Source organism: Pantherophis guttatus, chromosome 7 (genome assembly GCF_059756535.1).
Source record: "Pantherophis guttatus breed Tessera chromosome 7, ASM5975653v1, whole genome shotgun sequence".
In the NCBI taxonomy this organism is placed as follows: domain Eukaryota; kingdom Metazoa; phylum Chordata; class Lepidosauria; order Squamata; family Colubridae; genus Pantherophis; species Pantherophis guttatus.
In genome coordinates, this window is record NC_142069.1 from 2,494,892 (window position 1) to 2,520,655 (window position 25,764).

Here is a 25,764-nt window from a genome sequence, read left to right on the forward strand (position 1 = left end):
CAGGTGGCTCTCCAGTCTCTTCTTAAAAACCTCCAGTGATGGAGCACCCACCACTTCTGGTGGCAAGGAGTTCCACTGATTAATTGTCCTCACTGTCAGGAAGTTTCTCCTTATTGCCAGGTTGCTCCTCTCCTTTATTCATTTCCATCCGTTGTTGCTTCTGCTTCTCCTGCTTTCTGGTGCTTTGGAGAATAAAAAGTTGACCCCCTTCTTCTTTGGGGCAGCCCCTCAAATATTGGAGGACTTCTATCATGTCCTTTCCAGTTCTCCTTTTCCCTAGAAAATAATCCCTTTTCTTTGCTTTCTTCATAGCGTCTTGATGAATCAGCGGTTCGCACAACCGATTTAAGGTAAAAACCAAATGAATTGCATTAAAGCTCATAACCAGCTTAATCCCAGCATGGCAGGGGGTCTCCGTGGATTTCTGTCCCCCTAAGATTAGACTGCTGAAATCCATTTTTGACCTGGTTTCGTTATTTTGCTGCAGAAAGCTGGCTTGTTAAGCCTCGGTGAGATCTTTTTAAGCCTATTTTCCCAGCCAAACATTTCTTTCTCATAAATCATGGTCATAAATATTTAGTTCTGCCTGCTTCGCATTGAAAGTCAGCTCGTCTCTTGCAAGCCTGCTTCGCTTCTAATAATAAAAGAAATTCACCAAAAAAGGGGTATTGGGCTGCAGAGGAGATATTTTACCCCTGCTTCGTGCAATGCACAAAGCCCACCAATCAATAATCCCCCAAAACCCATCCACCACGGTGGCAGCTGCTAGTAAATCCGGAGTATCAGTGCTTGTACGTGCGTTTTAGGAAAACTGTAGTCTTCCATTAATGACCAGAATTTCCACGGTTAAGTGAAGTGGCTGTTAAGTGACTTATCCCATGTGTTATGATTGTTTTTGCCCCAGTTGTTAAGTGAATCATGTGGCCGTTAAACGAATCCGCCTTCCCCCATTAACACTGCTTGCCAGAAACCAGCTGGGAAGGTCCCAAAAAACGATGACGTGACCCCTGGGATATTGCAACCATTGTAAATACATGCCGGTTACTATGCACCCCAAATTTTTGATTCCGTGACCGTTAGAATGAGCCAACCGTCACTAAGTGTGAGGCCCCTTTGTCTCTTTTTTTCAAATCGTTATAAATCGAGGACTCTCTGCATTCCAGACCGTCAACCCCTCTGAAGGGCCCCCCCCTTTTTAAAAAAAAAAAGCCGAAAAGTGCTCAGGGTTTTAATCTACCCGCTCGCAGTAATTACTACCAGTCCAAAGGGGCCAAGGTATATACATATTTTATTTTTTAAAAAGTTTACAGTTTCTTTAATTATACACAACTATTCTGAGAGGTTATAATCCTTAGCAGAGGCATTCGCCACGGGGGGGGGATTCTGCCCACTCGCCACCCTCAATGCCGCCGCCATCCGCATCATCGCAATGCCAAGAAGGGAAATGGGGCAGAGGAGAATTGGGGCAGCCAAGGGGAGGGCCGGGCATCCCGTTTGACCTCTTTAAGTATTCACACAATGTACCAAATACACTCCGGGAAATTAAGCAAAAACTTGGAAAAAAAAAAAAACCTGGCAATTTTTAAGGGGGCACCCACCCCACCCGCAAGAAAGCGACATCCCAGATCCCAAACCGGAATGGTGCACGATGCGCCGACCACCCCTCGTTCCCAAATCTGAGCTGCAGGACACTCAAAGCTGAAGTATTTTCCATCTGTCTCGTCTGTATCTCCACCTCGCTCTGAAAGACACCAACCAACCAATTCAGGAGACCTTCACTGAAGTTCTCAAACCATCCAGGAGAACTTCACTGAAGTTCTCAGGAAGGACTCAACTCTGCTCCGAACCACAAAAATACAAAATCTCCCAACTTGAATGAAAGGGGACAAGACTCGGGGTCATCTGGTCAGTGTGACCTGTGGCGTCGCAGTTTTTTTTAACTCGCTTTTAAGATACCTCAAGGGTGGCTTGAGAAGATTGCTTGACAGATCAATCGGGAAAGAAGGTGAAGAGATGGATGAAAAGTTTGGTGGCCTCCAGAAAATAGTCATTCCCCCGCCCGCCGAAGACAGGTCTAGTTTGCAATTCGAAAAGGACACGGGAAGCGTCCCAGATGGACGGCAAGACGTTCCCGAGGGATTCGTTCAGCCAACGTCAACTCAACAACGGTTGGCGGTTTGGATGACAGTGTCATGAAATGAAGACCGTTGTTGGAGATTAAACCACCCAGAGAAAGGAAGGAAGAAACGGAGAAAGTACCAGCTTGTCTCAAGATCAAGGATGGGAAGGTGACCGAGCTGAAACCTGCTCCATTTTAAGTCAAAGCTTCTGAGATGTTTCCTCACCAAATGTCTCCTTTAAGCTTGTTCTCGCCAACCTTTGGCCAACTGTAATCTCTAGGTCAACTCAACGCCTACGTCAAGGGATGTCAGAAAAGATTTGCAACGGTGTGGGTGTGATACCTACGTTAAAGAACTAAATTCCAGAAAGGAGGAGGATCACCTTCAACTTTCATCTCAGCCACGAATGTTCCAGAGGAGATGCCCCAAAAAGGACCTTTGCAAATCAAAAAGAGTTGGCAGGGCTAATTTCGGGGGGGAGGGGGAGCAGAATTTGGTGCCGACATGGGTCATCTTTCTGTCGGAAATTTGGTTAATTTTCGCTCCTTAATTAAAACCAGAATTGTGGTTTTGCTTGGCCGGAGGTACGGGATTTTTTTTTTTTAAAAAAAAAAGGGGGGGAGGGATATTAATTTATGAGCGTTCAAAAAAAATCTCAAAATATCAGACTTTATTGTTTCGAAAAAAGAGAAAAGGTTTGCCTTCGTAAAGGGAAATTAGAACACTAGCGTATTAATATATCTATCTATCTCTATATATGTACAACCTTGGGGAGAAGAATGGTTTAGTTTGCTCAAAAGTGGTAGTCCTATCATGATAGATAGCTTGGCACTCAAAATCTAGAGATCATTGCACAGGTCAACCAATTAGCAGCACATTTAAGGCAGACCAAGCCCATCGTGCACTCCTCCCCGCCGGCTGGGGAGGATGGGGATGGGGTGGCAATTGCAGGAGGGCACCGGGTTAGGGACAGGGAATCAAATCCGCGTTTCTCGATTTGGGCCTCTTTTTAAGATGGGCGGGACTTCAACTCCCAGAATCCCCCAGGGCTGGGGAATTCTGGGAGTTGAAGTTCTGCCCATCTTAAAAATCGAGAAATGCGGATTTAAAAGATCCTTCTTATCTTCCATCAAGATCCAGAGTGACAAAAACTAGGGTCTCCTATTCCAGCATCAGTTCAGCTGCTCACCGCAATCTAATTTCACTGCTTTCCACACACACACACGAAAAAACATTTTCAAGGGAAAAAAACAAAAAAAAAAGTGACTATGAATAATTTTTGCGGGTTGTTGGGTTTTGTTCTCGCTCTGTATGCCCAAGACGCGATAAGCTCTTTTGCTTTATTCGAATGAAAATCCCCGTGCTGATTCAAAGCCTACTTTACAGATCTTTCCACGTGGGGAAGGAAGGAAGGAAGGAAGGAAGGAAGGAAGGAAGGAAGGAAGGAAGGAAGGAAGGGATCGCGGTTGAAGATCGGACTCGTTCCGTCAGCCCTCCCTCCCCAAAACACACACACAGATCTACGCACCCACAAACTCCCCAATTTCAAACTCCGATGGCATTTAAGAAGGAACGGGTGGAAAGGAAGGGCGCAATCTTTTTGACAGTCAACATTCTTGATTCACCCATGTTCTGATGACGATACTACAAGATGCACCAACCCCCCCTGAGCCCTCGACTCAACATCCTGTCCCCCCCACATCTCTAGAAATCCAGAGGAAGCAACATCCATCTCAAGGGGACATTCTTGCTATCAACCATAGACAACCATCATCGTTTCTGGTCTAAGGCTCTTTCCTTCCCGTCGAAGGGGAAGGGCGGTATGGAGCCATCGGGAAGTCGATCCGTCAAGGAAAGAAGAAATTTGGAGCCCCTCTGACACCACCTTCGATATTAATCCGCCCTCCCCTTCTTCAAAAGGAGCACTGCGTCCTGCCGAACGTGGTGGGACTTTCTCAGAACATCTGGCCAGCTCACACAGCACGGCGAAGCAGACAGCAAAGGAAAAGCAAAGTGGTGAGGAGAGCATTACTAACCAAGTGCCAGAGCATCCTTTTTTTTCCCCACCGGCTCGCGGCACTTTGGTCAAATCCACCTGGAGCACAAAACTCTTCCAGATGTTCTCCTGGAAGCTGTTTGCAGAAGTGTCAAGAGAACGAGAGTGAGTGAGTGAGTGAGTGTGTGTGTGTAGAATCCCTACTGCTGGTGGTTTGGAAACAGAGGACCAGAATGGATTGGGTTCAAGGTACTTCGAGTTAAAGAGACCACCTCACCACCCTTCGAAAGGACTGGCTCGCTTCCTCGATCCGAGACTCCAGAGGAAACCGAGACTCCAGAGGAACAAGAACGGCTTACATTTGACTTTCCACGCTGGCCTTCCAGCGTTTCACACACACCTTGCCTCCCCTCCCCGGCCAACTTCAAAGAAAAAAAAAAAAACATTACCATCATCACCTCCATCACCAGTCTAAGCAGACAGGAAGTCCGTTTAAGGGGAAAAAAATTTTTAAAAAAAAAGCATACTATACTCAGAATCACAGCTGCTTCGTAAAAAAAAATATCGGACACGTCAAGAAACTCCATGCATTCAGTTGGTGGCTCTTGTTGGGGGTTTTGTTTTGGTTTTTGAAAGAAAAAAAAAAAAGAATGAAAAATTAAAAAAAATAATAATAAGGTGAACTCCATCGAAAAAAAGGTTTTCTAATAAGCAGCCAGGTTGGAAAAACAAAAACAAAAAATGTAGAAACACCGTTGGGACTTCACGGCCTTATATTTTTCCATCGATGAAATCGCACACGCCCCCCCCTTTCCTTCCTTCCCCCCCCACCCAAAAAAAAAATCTTCTACTTTACATTCTCAAAGTGCTGTTCCGCATTTGCATCCAAGGGTGTGTTTTGCTGTCTTTGGAACGCTCGATTTAAAAAGAAAAAAAGAAAGGAAAAAAGAAAAAACGGAGGGCGATTAAAAAAAAAAAAAGGGGGGGGGGAAAGAGGCATTATCCAGATTCTTTCCCGAGCGAAGCAACAGATTTCGGGGGGAGGAGGAGGAGGAGGAAAAGGGAGTTTGAACTCAGCTGAAATGGAATCACGAAGAGATGCCAGCATGCACCCGGGTTCATATTGCTACCAAGTGGAATGTCGGAAACGCACCGCGATGCATTTTTTTTTTTTGAACGGGGACAGGGGACGGGGGGCAGGGGGGGCTCTTGAGAAATGACCAAAAAAAAAAAAAAAAAAAAATCAAGATCTAAAGGGTGATATATATATATGTATATATATCTGAATGCTATTATTCATAAAAACCTTGTTTAGTAATAAAAAATTGCTTTTGTTTAAATATGAATGTTATAAGTCTGCTTCTCAGCGCATGGTTAGGAAGAAGTCAAGTCTCTCGGGGGGGAGGAAAAGCAGGACGGCCGCTCCTACTACAATTCCATATCCTGGGCCTCGTCCTCTGAAAAGTCAGACATGGAGCTCTCCGAAGAGCTGTCGCCGGTGCCTTCTTCCTGCTCTTTGAGGGCTTCCTCTGTTGCATATTTCTGGATGTATTCTGGAGGAAGAGGAGGAAAAGGAGATGTTAACGGTCAACTCCAAGAGAGGAAAAAAATCCATCTATCCATCCGTTCTCTATCATCTATCTCCCAATCTCTCTTATCATCTCGATTTCTCTCTCTCTCTACCTACCTATTGTGTTTCCCCGAAAATAAGACCCTGTCTTATATTTTTTTTGAACCCTGAAATAAGTGCTTGGCCTTATTGCCATGCGCTCAAAAGCCCGATTGGACTTTTTATCAGGGGATGTCTTATTTTGGGGGAAACAGGGTATCTATCTATCATCTATCTATCCATCAATCCATCAATCTGTCATCTATCTATGTATCTATCTATCTATCTATCATCTATCTATCTATCTATCTGTCCATCCATCCTCTCTCTCTCTCATCTAGCTATATATCCATCAAATATGGCTCATATTTGGGCTGAGCTTACTCTGCTGCCTTGCTTAGCCACTGAAATCTGGGTCTTGACAGTGGTCGTTAAGTCGAGGACTACCCGTAATTCAGTCATAAACTGAGGACCACCTGTCGATGTTTTTCCCCTAGGGGTCCTTACCTTTAATTTTCTGCTTGTATTCTTCTGGTCGGTGAAGGTACATGGCTGCGGCGTCACCATTAAGGGGGTCTATGGGGTTGGGGTAGGCCAACAACTGGGGCAGGAACGACTCAAATATATTGGTAAGATCTGAAAAAGTGGACGCAAAAAGAAGCTTTAGGTTTTGACAGTTCGGGAGGGTTTTGCGCAGAGGTGGCATTCAGCCGGTTCGGGCAAACCGGTAGCAGAAATCACGCGGACTCTATGCTGTCCTATTTAGGCGTGTTTTGGAGGCTGGGTGCATGTGAGCAAAGGGCACGCGTGCTCACATTTTTGGTGGTGGGCAAACTGGTAGGTAAATGATGTGAATCCCACTCTGGTTTTGAGGGCACAGAAAGGACTTGAAACTTAAAGCAGAGGCGGTCACTCTTTCAAATATTTTACTGCCCCTGAAAAAAGTTGGGAGTCCGTCCTTCCTTCCTTCCTTCCTTCCTTCCTTCCTTCCTTCCTTCCTTCCTTCCTTCCTCTCTCTCTCTCTCTCTCTCTCTCTCTCTCTCTCTCTCTCTCTCTTTGTTTTTGAACCTCTTTTGGGGTTTTCCCTTCTCTTTCTCCAACTCTCTCCCTCTTCATTTGTGCTTGTATTTAATTCTATGATAATTTTTTTTAAGGGGGGGAACCCCCACAAAGGATCTGGAATAGGGCTTATGATGTGTCCCTTCCCATCTTGAATTCCCAGGATATGGGGTGGTGGGGAGTGGTGGAGAGGACAACTTTCTCCCTTTTTGTTTGCGCTTGTATTTAATAAAATTAAATACAACCTGCCTTCCATTGAGGACCTGTCTACTGCAGAAGTCAAAAAGAGGGCTGGGAAAATACCTACAGACCCCTCGCATCCTGGACATCAACTGTTTCAACACCTGCCCTCAAAACGACGCTATAGAGCCCTGCACACCAGAACAACTAGACACAAGGACAGTTTTTTCCCCCCATGCCATCACTCTGCTTAACAAATAATTCCCTCAACACTGTCAAACTATTTACTAAGTCTGCATTACTATTAATTTTCTCATCGTTCCTATCACCCATCTCCTCCCACGTATGACTGTATGACTGTAACCTTGTTGCTGGTATCCTTAAGATTTATATTGACTGTTTCCCTATGACTATCATTAAGTGTTGTACCTTATGATTCTTGACAACTGTATCTTGTCTTTTATGTACACTGAGAGCGTATGCACCAAGACAAGTTTCTTTTGTGTCCAATCCACACTTGGCCAATAAAGAATTCTCTCTCTCTCTTTCTCTTGGTTTTTTTCCTTCTCTTTCTCCAATTCTCTCCCTCTTCGTTTGTGCTTGTATTTAATTTTACAATACTTAATTTTTAAAAAAAGTGTTAAGGAAAAGAAACACACCCAAAAGATTTGAAAAACAATTTGTGGTGTCCAAAAAAAAAAAGCTTCCTTTCCTTTTGGATGATCCTCATGCCTCTTTTCCCACCTCCCTCTCTTGAGTTCCCAGATGTTCTAGGACGGGTGTATATGTCTGACTTCTACTGTTTGACCCAAAGACCCTTTCTCTTGGTCTCAAATAATGTCCTGATGCCCCCATCCCCAAGAATCAAAACAGTCTGTCCTTTTATACGAGCATCTTGAATCTGACAATCCCAAATTTATCTTTAATTGCAGGGTCTTTGGTGCTCTTGATGCAGAGATTTCAATACACTGATGGCGTTATCTAGTTTGGTAATTAAACGTCTGCAAGAAAACAACCAAGGTCAGAGAGCACCAAGGACCCCACAGTCCCTCCCTCCTCCCTTTTTCCTCCTCCTCCTCTTTTTTCTTCCTCCACTTTGCAAGCCTCGCTCCCTTTCCAGCACTGATGATGTTACCTAGTTTGGTAATGAAATGATTTAAAAAAAAAAAAAAAACCTCACCATAGAGAGCTGTCCAAGTCTGATTAATTACATCTAGACATACGGTTCCTGACCTGGAAACAAACAAACAAGGATAGTTGAATGACAGTTCAATGACAGTTCAATGACAAGTTCAATCTTTGCCCCTGCCACATGGAAGTTAAGAGCAGTAGCTGGCCTGATCTTAGTTTAAATCCTGCTTCTAGATCAGGGGACGAGTAGAATATAACTTTATTAGAGCCTGGTGGTGCAGCAGACTAATAGCCTGTTATTAACATTCAGCTGCCTGCAATTACTGCAAGTTCGAATCTCCCTAGGCTCAAGGTCGACTCAGCCTTCCATCCTTTCTAAGGTAGGTAAAATGAGGACCCAGTTTGTGGGGGCAATAAGCTGACTTTGTATAAATATACAAAAGTATGAAGGCTATTGCTTAACGCACTGTAAGCCGCCCTGAGTCTCTGGAGAAGGGCGGCATATAAATCAAATTTAAAATATATATATATATATATATATATATATTATGGTCATCGACCAGCAATAGACATACAATATATTAAAAAATAATACTGACATTAATAGTGGATAATAACATCCCTGTTATGAAAATACATGATCTCAAACCGTTAGGGTCACTCCCTAATTTACGTGAGTGGGAAGCCGGTAAGTATGTGAGTAAATGTATTTTCCCCCAAAATTGTTATAGATATCTCCCAAAAATTGGCACAAGTTTGACAGCTATAATTCCGTAACCAATTTTTTTTCGGTAGCCAGGCTTTGGAGTCCCGGAGGAGAAAGTCTACATAAAAGTCAACTGCCCTCCTTGGCCAAGCTCTCCAGTAGACCAAGGGATGAACGTGGATTGCAGCACGGGCTGTGCAAAATATTTCTTCTATTTTGAAGCTGAAAGGCCCTCCTTGGTGGGACTGTTGCAAGACTCCTACAAAAGGCTCGAAGTCAATAATTTCTCAAGCTTGGCGAGACGGGTGGACTTCAATTCCCAGAATTCCCCAGCTGGATAAGCCACGATGAGCAATGCCGGACCTCCCATATTTCCCAAGTTGGAAGTCCAACTTAGCTCCTTAGCTTCTCCTTATTAAAGAAAAAAGTTGAGAATTCTGGTGTTTAAAACCTCTTTTAAGTCAGTGTTTCTCAACTTTGGGGTGAAGATGGGTTGGACTTCAACTCCCAGAATTCCCCAGCCAGCTTAGCTGGCTGGGGAATTCTGGGAGTTGAAGTCCAACCCATCTTCACCTCCCCAAGGTTGAGAAAACATTGCTTTAAGCCAATCGGGGCCAAAATTTTGAACAATACTCCCCGAGCTTGTGAATCCAAACATTTGGGGACCATTTTTGTGCCTCATTGGACATTTTGGCATAAATAACTTCAGCCCTGCAAGGTTTTAAGGCCTCTCTCTGTTGCCCCCCCAACCCCTCTTCCCAAAGGGGTCCCAGCCTCGCTCAACTTTGCAAGGCGATTCTTGCCACCCCAGGAAAATCTAGTGGTTTTCACGCCCGTAACGCTGGACGACAAGGATAGAGAAACCTCGAACAGCGTTCTTCCAAACGAAAAAGGTCACGACGTAAGCCCAAGATTGAAAAATGAGGCTTGTCAAATGTTACATCTTTTCGATCCTGCTCTATGGAGTGGAGAGTTGGATCTCTGGCCAGAAAGCCCCTTGAAAAGACTTAGAAGCGTTTGAAATGTGGATTGATGGGCAGCCGTTACGTTATAAGGTGGCTTGACAAAATCAGAAAGGAGGAGGGGATAAGCCGCCTGGGAAAAGCCAAGGGAAATCATCAAAAGCGTAAAAAAAGCAAAAGTTGGAATATTTCGGACATGTGATGTGAAAATACGGAAAAATACGGCATCCTTCACTTAATCCGGTTTCACTTCACTTCGTGTTTAATTGGGTTGTTTTAAATTTTGGGCCAAAATTTTGGGCCAAAATTATTTAATTGTTTTTTAAACTGTTTTTTAAATTTTATATGCTATGTTTTATCTCAGCTGTATACCGCCCTGAGTAGGAGAAGGGCGGTATAGAAATAAAATAAAATAAATAAATAAAATAAAATCCTCCAAGGGAAGATTAAAGGCAAAGGAGGTCCAGGCAGAAGAATTTTAATGGCTTCAAAATCTAAGGGACGGGTTTGGGCAAAACTCAGGAGCACTTTTTCGTGTAGCTGTTGATAAAAATAGGATCACCAACGTCCAATGACCGATATAGGAGAAGGAGAAGAGGAGGAAGAGGAAGAAGAGGAAGAGGAGGAGGAGGAGGAGGAGGAGGAGGAGGAGGAGGAGGAGGAGGAGGAGGAGAAGAAGAAGAAGAAGAAGAAGAAGAAGAAGAAGAAGAAGAAGAAGAAGAAGAAGAAGAAGAAGAAGAAGAAGAAGAAGAAGAAGAAGAAGAAGAAGAAGAAGAAGAAGAAGAAGAAGAAGAAGAAGAAGAAGAAGAAGAAGAAGAAGAAGAAGAAGAAGAAGAAGATGACGACTGGACACATTCACATTTCGCAAGAGCTGAGAACTCAAGGCCTGGGGTCTTTTATAAAAACCAAGGTTTTGAAGCAGAAACAACTAGCAAAATAGCAAATTTAAAATAAAGCAGGGCGCAGATCAGGAGAGGTTTCTATCCTAAATACCACCATACCCACTGCATTCGGACGAAAAAAACTGCACAGCTGTTCCTGAATTCCAGATGCGGGCTAGGTTGAAATTCGGGGGGCATTTGCCTGAATAGCCACTGTATAAAAAATGGCTAGTTGTAGGCCCAGTTTATCAGAAAGGAACCGTCACCCACCACAGCTAAGCTGCGATTTTTAAATTTTTAAAATTTTTCAATAAGGCATCTGGGGCCATGAAGACGATGGCAGAGGAAGGGAAGCTGTTACGGCCCTGCTCGATTCCAAATTCCCCTTCGTGTCCGAGAAAGCGAAGGGAAGCCGCAGGGCACTGGAAACTGCCTTTAAATCAACTCAAGGTGAGTTAATAGGTGGTGACAGCTGTGCTCCTAGTTGGCATTTTAAAAATAACTCCTAAGCCAAGTCACTTCCGGTATCTGTCTAAGACTAGCGAGGTTTATCTGAAGCCAGGATGAGCAATGCTGGACCCCATATTTCACGAGAATGGAAGTTGGAAGACCAGCTTAGCTCCTTAGCTTTTCCTTAAAGAAAAAAGTTGTGAATTCTGGTGCTTAAAATCTCTTTTTAAGTCAGTGTTTCTCAGCCATAGGGACTTTAACATGGCTGGACTTCAACTCCCAGAATTCCCCTGGCTGGGGAATTCTGGGAGTTGGAAGTTCAACCATCTTAAAATCCCCAAGGTTGAAAAAAATACAGCTTTACGTTGTATTACGTTGTATGCCTCCTGTTGTAGGATTGGAGAAACATGGGAACCAAACCTCACCCCATTCCCGCCTGCAACAAAATATAATAATTTCAACGCAAACATAAGTCACTTACGCTTCGTCAATGTTGGGATGAAAAATTTTATTCATGAATCCTAAGAGGAGAGAAACACAAGGGACGTTAGAACAACTTCAAGCAAACTTTCAGCATTTGCCAAAAGGAGATATAAGAGCTCAACGGTGGGAAAAATCCTCTCGAATCCTATTCTCTAAGTCAGGGGTCTCTCCCAGCTTGACCACTTTTAAGACTTGTGGGCTTCAACTCCCAGAATTCCTCAGGATAACAGAGTTGGAAGGGACCTTGGAGGTCTGCTAGTCCAACCCCCTGCTCTGGAAGGAGACCAAAAGGTTGTCCTGAAAAATTTCCAGTGTTGGAGCACCCACAACATCTGGAGGCAAGTCGTTCTACTGGTTAATTGTTCTGCTAATTAATTAATCGTTAATTGTTCTAACTCATGCTGGCTGAGGAATTCTGGGAGCTGAAGTCCACAAGTCTTAAAAGTTGCCATGTTTGGAGATCCCTGCTTAGTGACTCTCTTACCCTTTTTTTTTTTTAAATAGCCGTCATCCTTATTTCTGGAGTCAATCTATCCAAGGTTTCTCAAATCTCCAGTTCTTGCAAACCACAACATTGCAGGAAGTCCTCGACTTACAACCATTTGTTTAGAGGCGGTCTGGAGTTATGACAGACTGCTGAAAAAGCAACTTCCAACCCGTCCTCGCACTTACGACGATTGCAGCATCCCCAGTCACGTGGTCAAAATTCAGGTGCTTGGCAATCGGCGTGTACTTATGACGGGTTGCGGAATCCTGGGATCATGTGACCCCCTTTTGCGATCAATCAGCCTCGGACCAGCAAAATCAACGGGGAAAGCCAGATTTGCTTAAGAACAGTGGCAAGAAAAGTTGTAATATGGGGTGAAATTCACTTAACAACGGCTTTCCTCAGTGATGGAAATTTGGGGCTGAATTTGTGGTCGTAACTCGAGGACCACCTGTACTCAACTCCCCACAAAAAACTGGTGGTAGATTCCCAGAGGTGAATTGTCGGGTTAAGGAAAAACTGCTCAGAAATCAGACTCCATCATTAATGACTGAATATATCTAAAGAAGCTTTTTTTTTTTTTTTAAAGCAAATTATCTGAGATTTCCAAGAGCGAAGGAAGCAACACTCCAGGTGGTTGAGCCATGCACTCCTGAGGAGGAGGCCAGGCTCAGCAGATGGTCAAATATCTTGAAATTAAAACACGGGGCGAAGAGCGGGCTCAAAAGACTTGGATAGCATGGCAAGGTACCCAGATCGGATCTCTTATACCTGAATAAAAATTAAACAGAAATCTGAAATGGTTAACGCCGGTTTGGTGTAGGGGTGAAGGGGCTCGGCTAGAAAGCAGGAGACGGTGAGTTCTAGTACCACCTTAGGCACCAAAGCTGGATGGGTGTCTTTGGGTCAATCACCAGGAGATGGTGAGTTCTAGATCAGTCTTAAGGCATGAAAGTCGGCTGGCTGACTTTGGGCCAATCACCAGGAGACAGCGAGTTCTAGATCAATTTTAGGCATGAAATCTGGCTAGATGACTTTGGGCCAATCACCAGGAGAAGGAGTTCTAGATCAGTTTTAGGCATGGAATATGACTAGATGACTTTGGGTCAATCACCAGGAGATGGAGTTCTAGATCAGTCTTAGGCATGAAATCTGGCTAGATGACTGTGGGCCAATCACCAGGAGATGGCGAGTTCTAGATCAGTCTTAGGCATGGAATCTGGCTAGATGACTTTGGGCCAATCACCAGGAGACGGCGAGTTCTAGTCCCAATTTAGGCCCGAAAGGTGGCTGGGTGACTTTAGGCCAGTCACTTTCTCATAGCCTAACCCACCTCACAAGACTGTTGTTGTGGGAAAAGTAGGAGGAGGAAGGAGTATTAAGTACTTTTGCCATCTAAAGTAAAAAGGCAAGATCAAAAATATCATATAATAAATGAAGAATCCTCAGCCTTTTTAATTGCTCTCCCCAAGGTTTGCAAGGAGCAGAAGAATCAACATCCATTCCATGCAAACCCAGAGCCTTGACATTCTGCATGCCCAAAGCCTTTCCACGGAGATATAGAGGCCATACTAAATGCCTTCTTTGTGACATCAGGGACATACCCAGTGAACCAATAAAGATCAAAATACCGTATTTTTCTGAGTATAAGACACACCTTTTCCCCCAAAAAAAGTGTTAGAAGAAATATCCTTCTGGGTTCAGCTCCAAGTGGAGAAAAAGACACTGGAAACATGGAGACTGCTTGGAAAGATGGTTTAATGGTGGACAGGATCACATGGTTTGAGTTCCTGAACAGAAAAGGGGCGAGATGCTGCGAGTCCCTGGGTTTTATGCCCTCTCTGGGTTTGAACTTCCTGGGGCCCAGAAAGAGTATCCTGATTGGTTGTCAGACCAAGGGGGTCTTAACTACCCTTGCTGGCTGATGTAATCTTCCTGGATGCCATGTGGTGAGTTTCTGTTGCTAGATGGGTCCTATTGTGTTGCAGATGATGGTCCATTGATAAAGATTGTCTGCCTCTGGCCCATTGACAAAGGGTGGGGGCAGGAAGGTGGGAGCTGCTTCGTCTTTAAAACATGCTTCTCCATTTCTCATCCAGGGAAACATAATATTCTGCCTTTTTAATATTTCCCAAAATATTTCATTCTTCTAGGAAAGGGGTGGGTGCTAACTTCCTACAAAAGAGAGTGAAAATCTGGGTGCGTCTTATACTCTGAATGTAGCCCTGCCCAGCTTCTCAAACTGAGGTTTCAGAGGCTGAAAAAAGCATCAGAAACGAAGCTTCCAAACAGAGCTTCAGAAAAGAAGCTTCAGAAAAGAAGCCTCCAGAGCTTCAGAAAAAAGCCTCCAAACAGAGCTTCAGAAAAAGAAGCCTCCAAACAGAGATTCAGAAAAAAAGCCCCCAAACAGAGCTTCAGAGGCTTTTTTTTCTGAAGCTCTGTTTCGGAGGCTTTCAGAGGCAGGGAAAAAAGCAAAAAAAAAAAGCAAGGCACAGAACTCACAACCAAGGAACCTGTTGCTAAAATTCACCTCTGGGAAAAGCTGATTGGAGTATTCCGGGAGGCTGATCCATCTGCCAATCAGCTTTTTTCTTATTTTCCTCCCCCCAAAAACTAAGGTGCGTCTTATACTCTGAAAAATACGGTAAGTGTGAACAAAAAATTCAACAAAAGCAGTTTGTGTGGCTCTCCCAAGCTCCCTTTTCACTGGCAGAGGCACCGAGGGCCAGTCCTTTGCTGTTTCCAGGGTGGCCCTGCGGGGCAGGTCTAAGCATCCTGAGAGCCAGATCCTTGAGTTTGAAACCTCTGGCTCTACAGCAGCCTTCCTCCGTCTCTACACCTGTGTGGACTTCAATTCCCAGAATGCCTCAGCTGAGCATGCCTAGAAACGCAGCCCGGCTGTCCTGATTCCAGTTCAAATGTTTTCAGGGTATGATGTGCAGGTCGTATATCTAAGCCGCTTCTTAAGGAGATAAGGAGAACTCCTTCACGTCTCTACAGATTAGGGTTCAATTTGATTGATTGAACGGGAGGGTTGACTTATAAGCCTCTCAAACTATTTGCCAGGATTTGAATAGGTTGAATTCGAACCACAGAGGGTGCGGCGTTGGGTCACGATGGAGAGATTTGGGCAAATTTTGGAAGTTTGCATCCTTGCAAGGCTGAAAGGTTATTTCCGAAAAAGAAAAAAAAAAGAAAAAAGTGAACCAGGAGAGTGCAGGAATCCAATACAGGTAGTCCTCGACTTATGACCGCAATTGGGCCCCAATTTTCTTATTTTTTTGCCACGGTTCTCGAGCGAATCGCTACGGTCGTTAAACAAATCACATGGTTGTTAAGCAAATCCAGCTGAACTTGGGTTTGTCGGAAGCTGGTCGCAATTGGCGATCATTCGGATCCAGGACTCTGCAACTGTCGTAAATACAGGTCATCCTCGACTTAGGGACTACAACGGAGTTCTGAAATTTCCGTGGCTAAGCGAGACAGTTCTTAATAAGTCAATCTTGCCCCGTTTTACGAACTTTCTTCCCGCCGTCCTTAAGCAAATGGCTGCGGTTGTTAAGTTAGTCAGCTGGTTGTTAAGTGAATCTGGCTGTCCCCGTTGACTTTGCTTGTCAGGAGGTCGCAAAAGGGGACCAACGTGACCCCGGGACACTGCGACCGTCATAAGTATGAGTCAGTTGATGAGTGTCTGAATTTCCATCATGTGACCCATGAGGATGCCGCAACGGTTTAACTTTGGTCATTAAACAAACCATTGTAAATCGAGGACTACCTGTAGGCTGGAGACAGAAGCTACCCAACGATTTATACCAGAGGTCTTCAAACTTGGCAGCTTTAAGACTTGTGGACTTCAACTCCCAGAATTTTCGTCGCCAAGCCGGAAATTATTCCTTTAAATCAGTGTTTTTTTTAAAAAACTTGGCAAGGTTAAGACGAGTGGACTTCAACTCCCAGAATTCCTCAACCAACATGAAAAACACTAGTTTAGATTTTACCAGAGTATCAGAGTAGGAACGGGACCTTGAGAGGTCTTCTAGTCCAACCCCCTGCTCAGGCAGGAGGCCCTATGCCATTTCAGACAAGCCTCTTTTTAAAAAAACTCCAGTGATGGAGCATTTATCACTTCTGGTGGCAAGTTGTTCCGCTGGTGAATTGTCCTCACTGTCAGGAAATTCCTCCTTAATTCCAAGTTGCTTCTCTCCTTGGTTCGTTTCCATCCGTTGCTTCTTGTCCTGCCTTCAGGGGCTTTGGAGAATAGCTTGACCCACTCTTCCTCTTCTTTGTAGCGGTCCCTCAAATATTGGAAGATGCTCTCCTGTCTCCCCTGGTCCTTCTCTTCACTAGACTAGCCAGGCCCAGTTCCTGCAACCGTTCTTCGTATCTTTTATCCTCCAGTCCCCTCATCATCCTGGTTGCTCTTCTCTGCACTTTTTCTAGAGTCTCAACATTTCTTTTTATAGTGTGGTGACCAAAACTGGATGCAGGATTCTAGGTGTGGCCTTACTAAGGCTTTGTAGAGTGGTATTAGTACCTCCCTTGATCTTGATTGTATCCCTCTGTTAATGCAATTTAGGATTGCGTTGGCTTTTTTGGCCGCTGCAACACACGGCTGGCTCACATTTAAGTGATAGGCATTTTAAGAGGGTTCCTCATAAGCTGAACTATCAACTTGCTCTTGATGGGCTTTTGAATTTGTCTTAAAATGGATTTTTTTAAAAAAAAAAAATGACAAGGTTTTCATCTCTTACCTATAGATGGGGATTTGAAAGGGTATTTGTCAGGAAGGTCCACGCGAACTTTCCACACGCCACCTTCGTACGGTGCTGAAATTTGGAAGGTTTTTCAAAAAGGAAGGTTAAGTTGTATATTTGACGCTTGCAAATATAAGATTATTTAATTAAGACATGCAAGGGAGACACTAAATTCTAACAAGGCAGGATGGGAAAAAAAGAGCTTCCATTAGTAGTTTAGCATTATTCTTTTTATATAGAGATTTTAGCTGCCTGCTTCTAAATACATTCATGTAGTATTTCTCAACCTTGGCAAATTTAAGACGGATGGACTTCAACTCCCAGAATTCCCCAGCCAGCCATGCTGGCTGGGGAATTCTGGGAGTTGAAGTCCATCCGTCTTAAATTTGCCAAGGTTGAGAAATATTGCACTAACTACGTATACATTGCAAATTTTAAGATTAAGAATGACTGTAAATAAAATTTAAAGCATCAAGACAGTAATACTGCATGGGAATATTAAGACAGTAACACCCTAAACACCTTATCAGCACGGCAAAGAAAATCTTAGAAAGATGGTTCTAGATTATCAATTTTAGAAGCCCTAAATCTAGTTTAATTATTTTTTTTTTAAAAAAAACCACTATTCTCTATTTTCTAAGCACTGCATTTGTACTTTCTTGCTTGAGCAGGGAGTTGGACTATAAGACCTTCAAGGGCCCTTCCAACTCTTATTATTCCAGGAATCCATCTCCACTTAATTTTTTCCCCCTTCTTCTTAAATTTTGTTGTTTTGAAACCTGCTGTGAAAGAATCTAATAGGCCACTAGTGCCATGTGTGTGTGTGTTGATAGATAGATAGATAGATAGATAGATATAGATAGATAGATAGATGGATGGATAGACAAACAGACAGACAGACAGATAGAGGTAGGTGGGTAAGGATAGATATTTAGACAGACAGATATAGAGAAATAATAGATGATTGATTGATTGATAGATGATAGATAGATACGGTCGGAAGGTAGGTAGGTAGAGAGAGAGAGAGAAGGTAGGTAGGTAGGTAGACAGACAGATAGATAAGAGATAGAAGGGTAGGGATAGATAGACAGACAGATATAGAGAAATAATAGGTGACTGATAGATAGATGATACAATCGGTAGGTAGGTAGGTAGGTATAGATATAGATGATAGATAAGGTAGATAGGTAGGTAGGTAGATAGATATAGATAGATAGATGGACAAACAGACAGATAGAGATAGGTGGGTAGGGATGGTTAGACAGACAGATATAGAGAAATAATAGGTGATTGATAGACAGATGATACAATCGGTAGGTAAGTAGGTAGGTAGGTATAGATATAGATGATAGATAAGGTAGGTAGGTAGGTAGATAGATAGATAGATATAGATAGATAGATGGACAAACAGACAGATAGAGATAGGTGGGTAGGGATGGTTACACAGACAGAGATAGAGAAATAATAGGTGATTGATAGATGATACAATTGGTAGGTAGGTATAGATATAGATGATAGATAAGATGGGTAGGTAGGTAGGTAGATAGATAGGTAGATAGATAGATAGATAGATAGATAGTTAGATAGATAGATAGATAGATAGAAAGAAAGAAAGAAAGAAAGAAAGAAAGAAAGAAAGAAAGAAAGAAAGAAAGAAAGAAAGAAAGAAAGAAAGAAAAGCTATGCCGTCTTTCCACTTGCTTTCGAGGAAGCTTTTGCAAAAAGTTTATATTTGTATGTATGTAAACTTTTTTATTTGCTTCTTCAAATGCAAGTGAAAAGAGGGCATAGCTTAATAAGAAAACAAGAGTTTTTTATGGAGAAGATCACAGGAGCATTTCCAGTAAAACTAGATTTCCAAGGTTGCAGAACACCTGGGTTCAAGAATTTTGACAGCTATTGGCAGCCAGAGAAGGCAATGCCCACTTAAAGGGATTTGAGGCTTAACTAACCCAGTATAAAATATCTCCTGGGTCTTAAAAGGCAGAGGGAACCTGGGCATTAATCATCTCCCCAAATCATCTCTTATTTTTCCCAATTCTTCCCTCCACCCCCCACCCCCCAAGAGATCAATCAGAAAGAAAAAGGGTTTCCTTCCAACATCTTTACGTGACTCAGGGGTATACCTACTTCCTTGTGGTCCATAAAACTTCACTACAAATTCGTTGAGTCCTCCTAGGATTGTGACTTCGTGTTTGCTCTCAATACTGGAGGCGTCGGAGTCAAGGAAAACGTTGGCAGCGCAGATAAATTAAGAAAGCTGCTCACTTAAGAAAAGTCCAGGAACGGAATTCATTCAGATACTACTGAGTCAGCTTGAAATAATTACTGAAATCCAGTAATATTTTAAAATATCTATCTGTCTGTCTGTCTATCTGTCTAAAATATTTCTAGTTCAGGACTGAACTGTGGAGTCCTTGGTGCTCTTTGAGCTGGGCTGTTTTCTTGCAGACGTTTTATTACCAAACTAGGTAACATCATCAGTGTTAGAAGGGAGTAGGGTTTGGTCTCTGTATATCGTATTATCTATCTATTTCTATCTATCTGTCTTTCTATATCATATTATCTATCTAATCATTTTATCTATCGATCTATCTTATCTATCTGAATCAAACTATCTATCTACTGTGTTTCCCTGAAAATAAGGCCCTGTCTTATATTTTTTTGAACCCTGAAATAAGCGCTTGGTCTTATTGCCATGCGCTCAAAAGCCTAATTGGGCTTATTATCAGGGGAGGTCTTATTTGGGTGGGAAACAAGGTATCATCTATTTGTCTGTCTGTCTGTCTGTCTGTCTGTCTATCTATCTATCTATCTATCTATCTATATCATATTATCTAATCATATTATCTATCATCTATCTATCTATCTATCTATCTATCTATCTATCTATCTATCTATCTATCTATCATCTATCTATATCTATCTCTTCTATATCCATCCATCCATCCATCCATCCAGTCAGTCAGTCAGTCAGTCAGTCAGTCTGTCTATCTATATTTTATTATATAATAATAATAATAATAATAATAATAATAATAATAATAATAATAATAATAATAATAATAATTTTATTTCTATACCGCCCTTCTCCCGAAGGACTCAGGGCGGTGTACAGCCAATTTAAAAACACAAGACACAACAATAATTAAAAATTAAAATAATTAAATAGATTTGGCCGATTTAAAACCCCAAAAATTAAAATACCCCAATTTAAAATTATTATATTGACAGCCCTGCCTGGCGGAACAACAGGGTCTTCAGTGCGCAGCGGAACACCCGGAGGTGATCTATCTATATCATATTTTCTATCTGTCTGTCTATCTGTCCATCATTTATCATCTTTGGGGCCAGAGTCAGACTGTACTTAGTGACTGAAAAACAACAACAGGTCAGGTTGAGAATTCCACCCAGAGAACCTCTCTAAACTTTTCTTCTAAGATGGAGAAGTCTTGTGTCTCTTCAACTACAGCGTCTCATCCTGGAACCGATGCCAAGGGAGGAAATTGCTGCTGTAACTCCTCCAAGACTTGGTGGGGGCAGATCATAAGCTTGAGTGAGTCACAGGAGAAGACAAAGAGTTGGAGGGTTGGCAGACCTCTGGCAAAGATCTCCAGATCGGATGCCTCACTGTGGCTCATGGGTTTTCTGAGACATGGGACACCGCCCAGCCTTTTCTCAAAGCCAGGAGAAATATGTTGGCATGTTTATCTGATGAAACCTACCCTTTCATTTCATCAAGAGGAGGGCCATCGCAACGAGAGATGGGAGAGTCAGAAAAAAAAGTCAAGAATCCATGAAACTTCCATTTGCAGAAGAAATGCTCAGAAGAAGCCAACTGGGGTAGACTTCTCTAAGCAGGATGAAGGGGGGAAAGGACATGGAGGAGAAGTGATAGAGGAGAACGAAGAAGGCAGAGTAGTCCTACAGAAGACTCAACCAGGGTCCAGAAACCCCGGAGCAAAATGGCAAAAAAACAAACAAACCCCACAGTCATTGGAAATGGGTCATCAAGGGGAAGAACATCAGTTTCCCATCAAACTCACAATCCTTCCTAACTCTCAAATCATGCCTTTGGAAATTACCAAGCAATAATAAAAGAGACAATTTGGCCTCGTTCACACAGTCTAGAGATCAATGTTTCTCAAATTTGGCAACTTCCAAGAGGGAGACGCTTCAACTCCCAGAATTCCCCAGCCGGCGTGCCCATTGGGGAATTCTGGGAATTGAAGGCAAAACATCTTAAAGCATGCTGGCTGAGGAATTCTGGGAATTGAAGGCCATATATCTTAAAACATTAACTGAGGAATTCTGGGAGTTGAAGGCCATATCTTAAAGTATGCTGGCTGGGGAATTCTGGGAGTTGAAGGCCATATATCTTAAAACATTAACTGAGGAATTCTGGGGATTGAAGGCCATATCTTAAAGCATGCTGGCTGAGGAATTCTGGGAATTGAAGGCCATATATCTTAAAACATTAACTGAGGAATTCTGGGAGTTGAAGGCCATATCTTAAAGTATGCTGGCTGGGGAATTCTGGGAGTTGAAGTCCATATATTGTAAAGCATTCTGGCTGAGGAATTCTGGGAGTTGAAGGCCATATCTTAAAGTATGCTGGCTGAGGAATTCTGGGAGTTGAAGGCCATATATCTTAAAACATTAACTGAGGAATTCTGGGAAATGAAGGCCATATCTTAAAGCATGCTGGCTGAGGAATTCTGGGAATTGAAGTCCATACATTGTAAAGCATTCTGGCTGGGGAATTCTGGGAGTTAAGTCCCAGGTATTTTGGGAATTGAAGTCCACCCCTCTTAAAACTTCCTGCCTGGGGAATTCTGGGAGTCGAAGTCCAGCCATTTTAAAGCCCGCTGGCTGTAGTAGAATTGTGGGAGTTGACGCCTATAGATCTCAAAGTCACCAAGGTTGAAAAACACTGTTATAGTACAGTAAATAAGTCCGGTAAATTGAATTTGGCATTCTACCCTGGATTGGGGGTGATATATTGGACAACTGCAGAAAAGCTAAGATGACATGCAGTATTGCTCTCTGAAGGGTGCAGATTCCAGCAATTCAAAGGGTCCTGGCTCGCTTCCCAATATTTGGAAGCAATTCCAAATATTTTAAGAAGCTCCACCTGCTGTTTATTTCCTACCTGACATTCGTTTTCCTAGGGCCTCCCTATTCATTTTCCCAAACCGATATTCCGCTTCTATTTCAGCAAACCATTCGCTGCCCGATAAAAAAGAGTTTTTCTACTGCAAGAGCTATCAAACTTCGCAGAGATCATGCGGAAAAACTGAACCGGAAAATACAAAAACACTTGCAAATCTCTCTCTCTCTCTCTCCCCCTCTCCCCCCCCCATTACCCACAGGAAAAAGTGATGTAAAAGCCCAGTTACAAAAAAAAGAAAGAAAGAAAGAAAAACAAGCTTGTGAGTCTAAAATATTCCTTTGGCCTCAAATAACCTGCTGAAAGAAACATCTCCCGAAGCTCGGATTGTGCCAAATCTGAAGCTGGGCTCTAGACAATAGACGTGTTATTTTCAGAGAGGGCAGCTGCTGATTTCAGTTTTCTTGAGACAATTTGGGAGGGGGGGGAGGAGGAGAATGAAGAAATGCCCCCCCCCCTTTTTTAAAGTGCTGTAAAAGACTGGTCCAAACTGGCTTTCAAGGACAGGATTGAAAACAACAAAAGGCAAAAAAGAAAACTAACTAAACTCTCTTTTTATCCCTAAAGTTCTTCATAGAAATGGAAACAGAGAATTTAACCTGGATCAGAATGAGCAAACCCCTTCCAGCATTGATAATGTTACCTAGCTGGGTCATGAAATGCCTGCTAAAACAGGGGTCTCCAACCTTGGCAACTTTAAGCCTGGCGGACTTCAACTCCCAGAATTCCCCAGCCATTTCTGGGAGTTGAAGTCCGCCAGGCTTAAAGTTGCCAAGGTTGGAGACCCCTGTGCTAGAAAACTACCACACTCAGACAGCACCAAGGACCTCACAGTCTTCCTCCTCTTCTTCTTCCTCCTCCTCCTCCCCCTCTCCTTCTTTTTTCCAACTTCCCTTCCAGCACTGATGATGTTACCTAGTTGGGTCATGAGACGTCTACAAAAAAACAAAAACAAGTAAGTTCAGAGAGTACCAAGGACCCCACACTCCTCCTCCTCTTCCCTTCTTCCTCCACTTCATCCCATGTTCCTTTTCCTCTCCTCCCCACTAACAAATCCCTTTCCCTTCCAGCGCTGATGACGTTATCTAGTTGGGCCATGAAAGGTCTGCAAGAAAGCAAGTAAGCTCAGGGAGCGACGAGAACCCCCCAGTCCTCCTCCTCCAACACCACCACCACTCCGCAGACCTCCACACCCTTCTAATACTGATGATGTTCCCTAGCTGGGTTACGAAACGTCTGCAAGGAAACAACCGAGCTCAAAACAGAGCACCAAGGATCCTACAATTTTCCTCCTCCTCTCTTTGATGAGTTTCCATCCATTGTTTCTTGTCCTGCCTTCAGGTGCTTTGAAGAATAGGTGGACCCCCTTTTCTTTGGGGCAGCCCCTCAAATACTGGAAGACTGCCGTCATGTCACCCCTAGTCCTTCTTTTCTCTAGACTGGCCAAACCCAAATCCTGCAACCATTCTTCGTAGGTTTTTAGTCTCCAGGCCTTTCATTGTCCCTAGTTGCTCTTCTCTGCACTTTTTCCAAAGTCTCCACATCCTTTTTTGTAAATGTGGTGAGATCTTGCAGACCCACCAAAGGTCTAACAGAAACACAGAAAACTGACAGCAGAAAAACGCCTAGTACACGGGTATCTCGGTACTCGATTGCTGAGCCGGTCAGGATCAAACTACCAAATTGCAGGCAGCCGGCAGGCAGCAGAAACAGCCTGCAGTACTGCAGTCTCACCACTGCGCCACCATGGCCCTTCTTTCCTTCCTAAGCAATAGCACTTAAGACTTACATACCGCTTTGAAGCCCCCTCTAAGCGGTTTACAGAATCAGCCTTTTGCCCCCAACAATTTAGGTCCTCATTTTACCGACCTCGGAAGGATGGAAGGCTGAGTCGACCTTGAGCCTGGTGGGATTTGAACTGCTGAACTGCAGCTAGAGTAGCCTGCAGTACTGCACTCTAACCACCGTGCCACCTCGGCTCTTTATGTTGTCGCGGTACTGGGCTGTTTGTTTAGTACAGGTAGTCCTCGACTTACAACAGTTCGTTTAGCAACCGTTTGGAGTCACAACGGCACTGGAAAAAGTGACTTACGACCATTTTTCACACTTGCGGCATCCCCATGGTCACGTGATCAAAATTCAGACACCTGGCAACTGACTCGTATTTATGACCATTGCATTGTCTCGGGATCACGGGATCCCCTTTTGCGACCTTCCGACGAGCCAAGTCAATGGGGGAAGCCAGGTTCACTTAACAACCGGGTTACTAACTTATCCACTGCGGTGATTCACTTAACAACCGTGGCAAGAAAGGCTGTAAAACGGGGCCAAATTCACTTAACAACTGTTTCACTTAGCAACAGAAACGTTGGGCTCAATTCGACTTACAACGGTTCATTTAGTCATCAAAGTTGCGACGTCCCTGAAAAAAGTGACCTAACGACCGTTTTTCACACTTACGACCGTTGCAGCTTTCCCACGGTCACATGTTCAAAATGCAGATATTTGGCAAATGATTCATATTTATGACGGTTGCAGTGGTCTCTGAGTCACATGATCCTCTTTTGAGACTTTCTGACAAGCCAAGTCGAAGGGGAAGGCGGATTCGTTTAACGACCGGGTTACTAACTTATCCACTCCAGTGATTCACTTAACAACTCTGGCAAGAAAAGTAGAGCAAACTTAACCAATGTTTCACTTAACAACCAAAAATTTGGCCTCCATTATAGTCGTAAGTCAAGGACTACCTGTGTTTGCAGCTCAAAACAACAAAGCCTTGGCCCAGCCCTGGCCGATTTTATTCAATTCAAACCCTTGTTGTCAACGCACAACATGTGTGCAATGAATTATCCAATCCTTCCGATCTAAAAGGCCGATTTTTGAAGGCCTCATATGATTGTGGCTAATTGCTTATGCATAGTGTCCTTTCCACCACCACAATGAATCCCACAAAACAGATTTTTCCATAAGACACCACAACAGCAAGACGCACACGCCCTGCGGCAGGATGACATATCTGGCCGTGCTGGCGTTGTCGGTGGCTCCCCGTCTACGAGTTAAAACAAAACCAGTAGGCCCAGTTCAAATATCCTAAGATTAATTCAAAGGGAATTAAAAGTCCAGCTGGAAGCCAGAGCTGGAACTTCTCCAGATACCTTGTGGCCCAGAAACGGGACACGGATTCCTAAAATTGTGAAATGTTTATTCAGGCTGGTGCAACCCTGGCAGTTTCCAGAAGGAAGTACGGCTTCAGGTTGGATGAACAACTATTTATGTTGCCGTATCGAAGGGAAAAACAGGAAGTCTGAATAATTAAGATGAGGTTTGCAGCCAGGTTCCCGCGGGCTTTTCCCTTTGCTGTTCCAATTTAAGCCCTGCACTTAAAAATTATTTTTTGCTAACCCTGGAAAAATTCCCTGCGTCTCTCTTGCTCCATATTTGGCCATTTAAAGATGTATGGACTTCAACTCCCAGAATTCCCCAGCCAGCCTATTTAGATGGGTGGACTTCCAACATGCTAGCTGGGGAATTCTGGGAGTTCGAAGTCCACCACTCTTAAAGTTGCTATCCATTTTCAAAGGCAGTGTGGCCCAATCTTGGCTACTTTTTAGAGGGGTGGACTTCAACTCCCAGAATTCCTCAGCCACAGCATGTGGAAGTCCACTCACCTTAAAAAGGCTGGCTGGGGAATTCTGGGAGTTGAAGTCCACCCTTCTTAAAGTTGCTATCCACTTTTTAAGTCAGTCTGGTCCCAATCTTAGCAACTTTTAGGAGCA

The 25,764-nt window shown here is 43.4% G+C and overlaps 1 protein-coding gene across 1 annotated transcript in view; it reads right to left on the minus strand.

Moving 5' to 3' along the window:
* Nucleotides 1-1,271: 1,271 nt before the first annotated feature.
* The window catches only part of UBE2H (ubiquitin conjugating enzyme E2 H), a 62,270-nt gene continuing 37,777 nt past the window's right edge, over nt 1,272-25,764 (minus strand). Inside the window, exons 2-7 of the mRNA XM_087874399.1 lie at nt 18,949-19,025; nt 16,816-16,890; nt 11,576-11,615; nt 8,145-8,197; nt 6,233-6,361; nt 1,272-5,669 (exon numbers count right to left, since the gene is read on the minus strand). Of these exons, the coding sequence (XP_087730525.1) occupies nt 5,545-5,669; nt 6,233-6,361; nt 8,145-8,197; nt 11,576-11,615; nt 16,816-16,890; nt 18,949-19,025 (499 nt within the window). The 3' untranslated portion in view covers nt 1,272-5,544. The remainder of the gene's footprint in view (nt 5,670-6,232; nt 6,362-8,144; nt 8,198-11,575; nt 11,616-16,815; nt 16,891-18,948; nt 19,026-25,764) is intronic.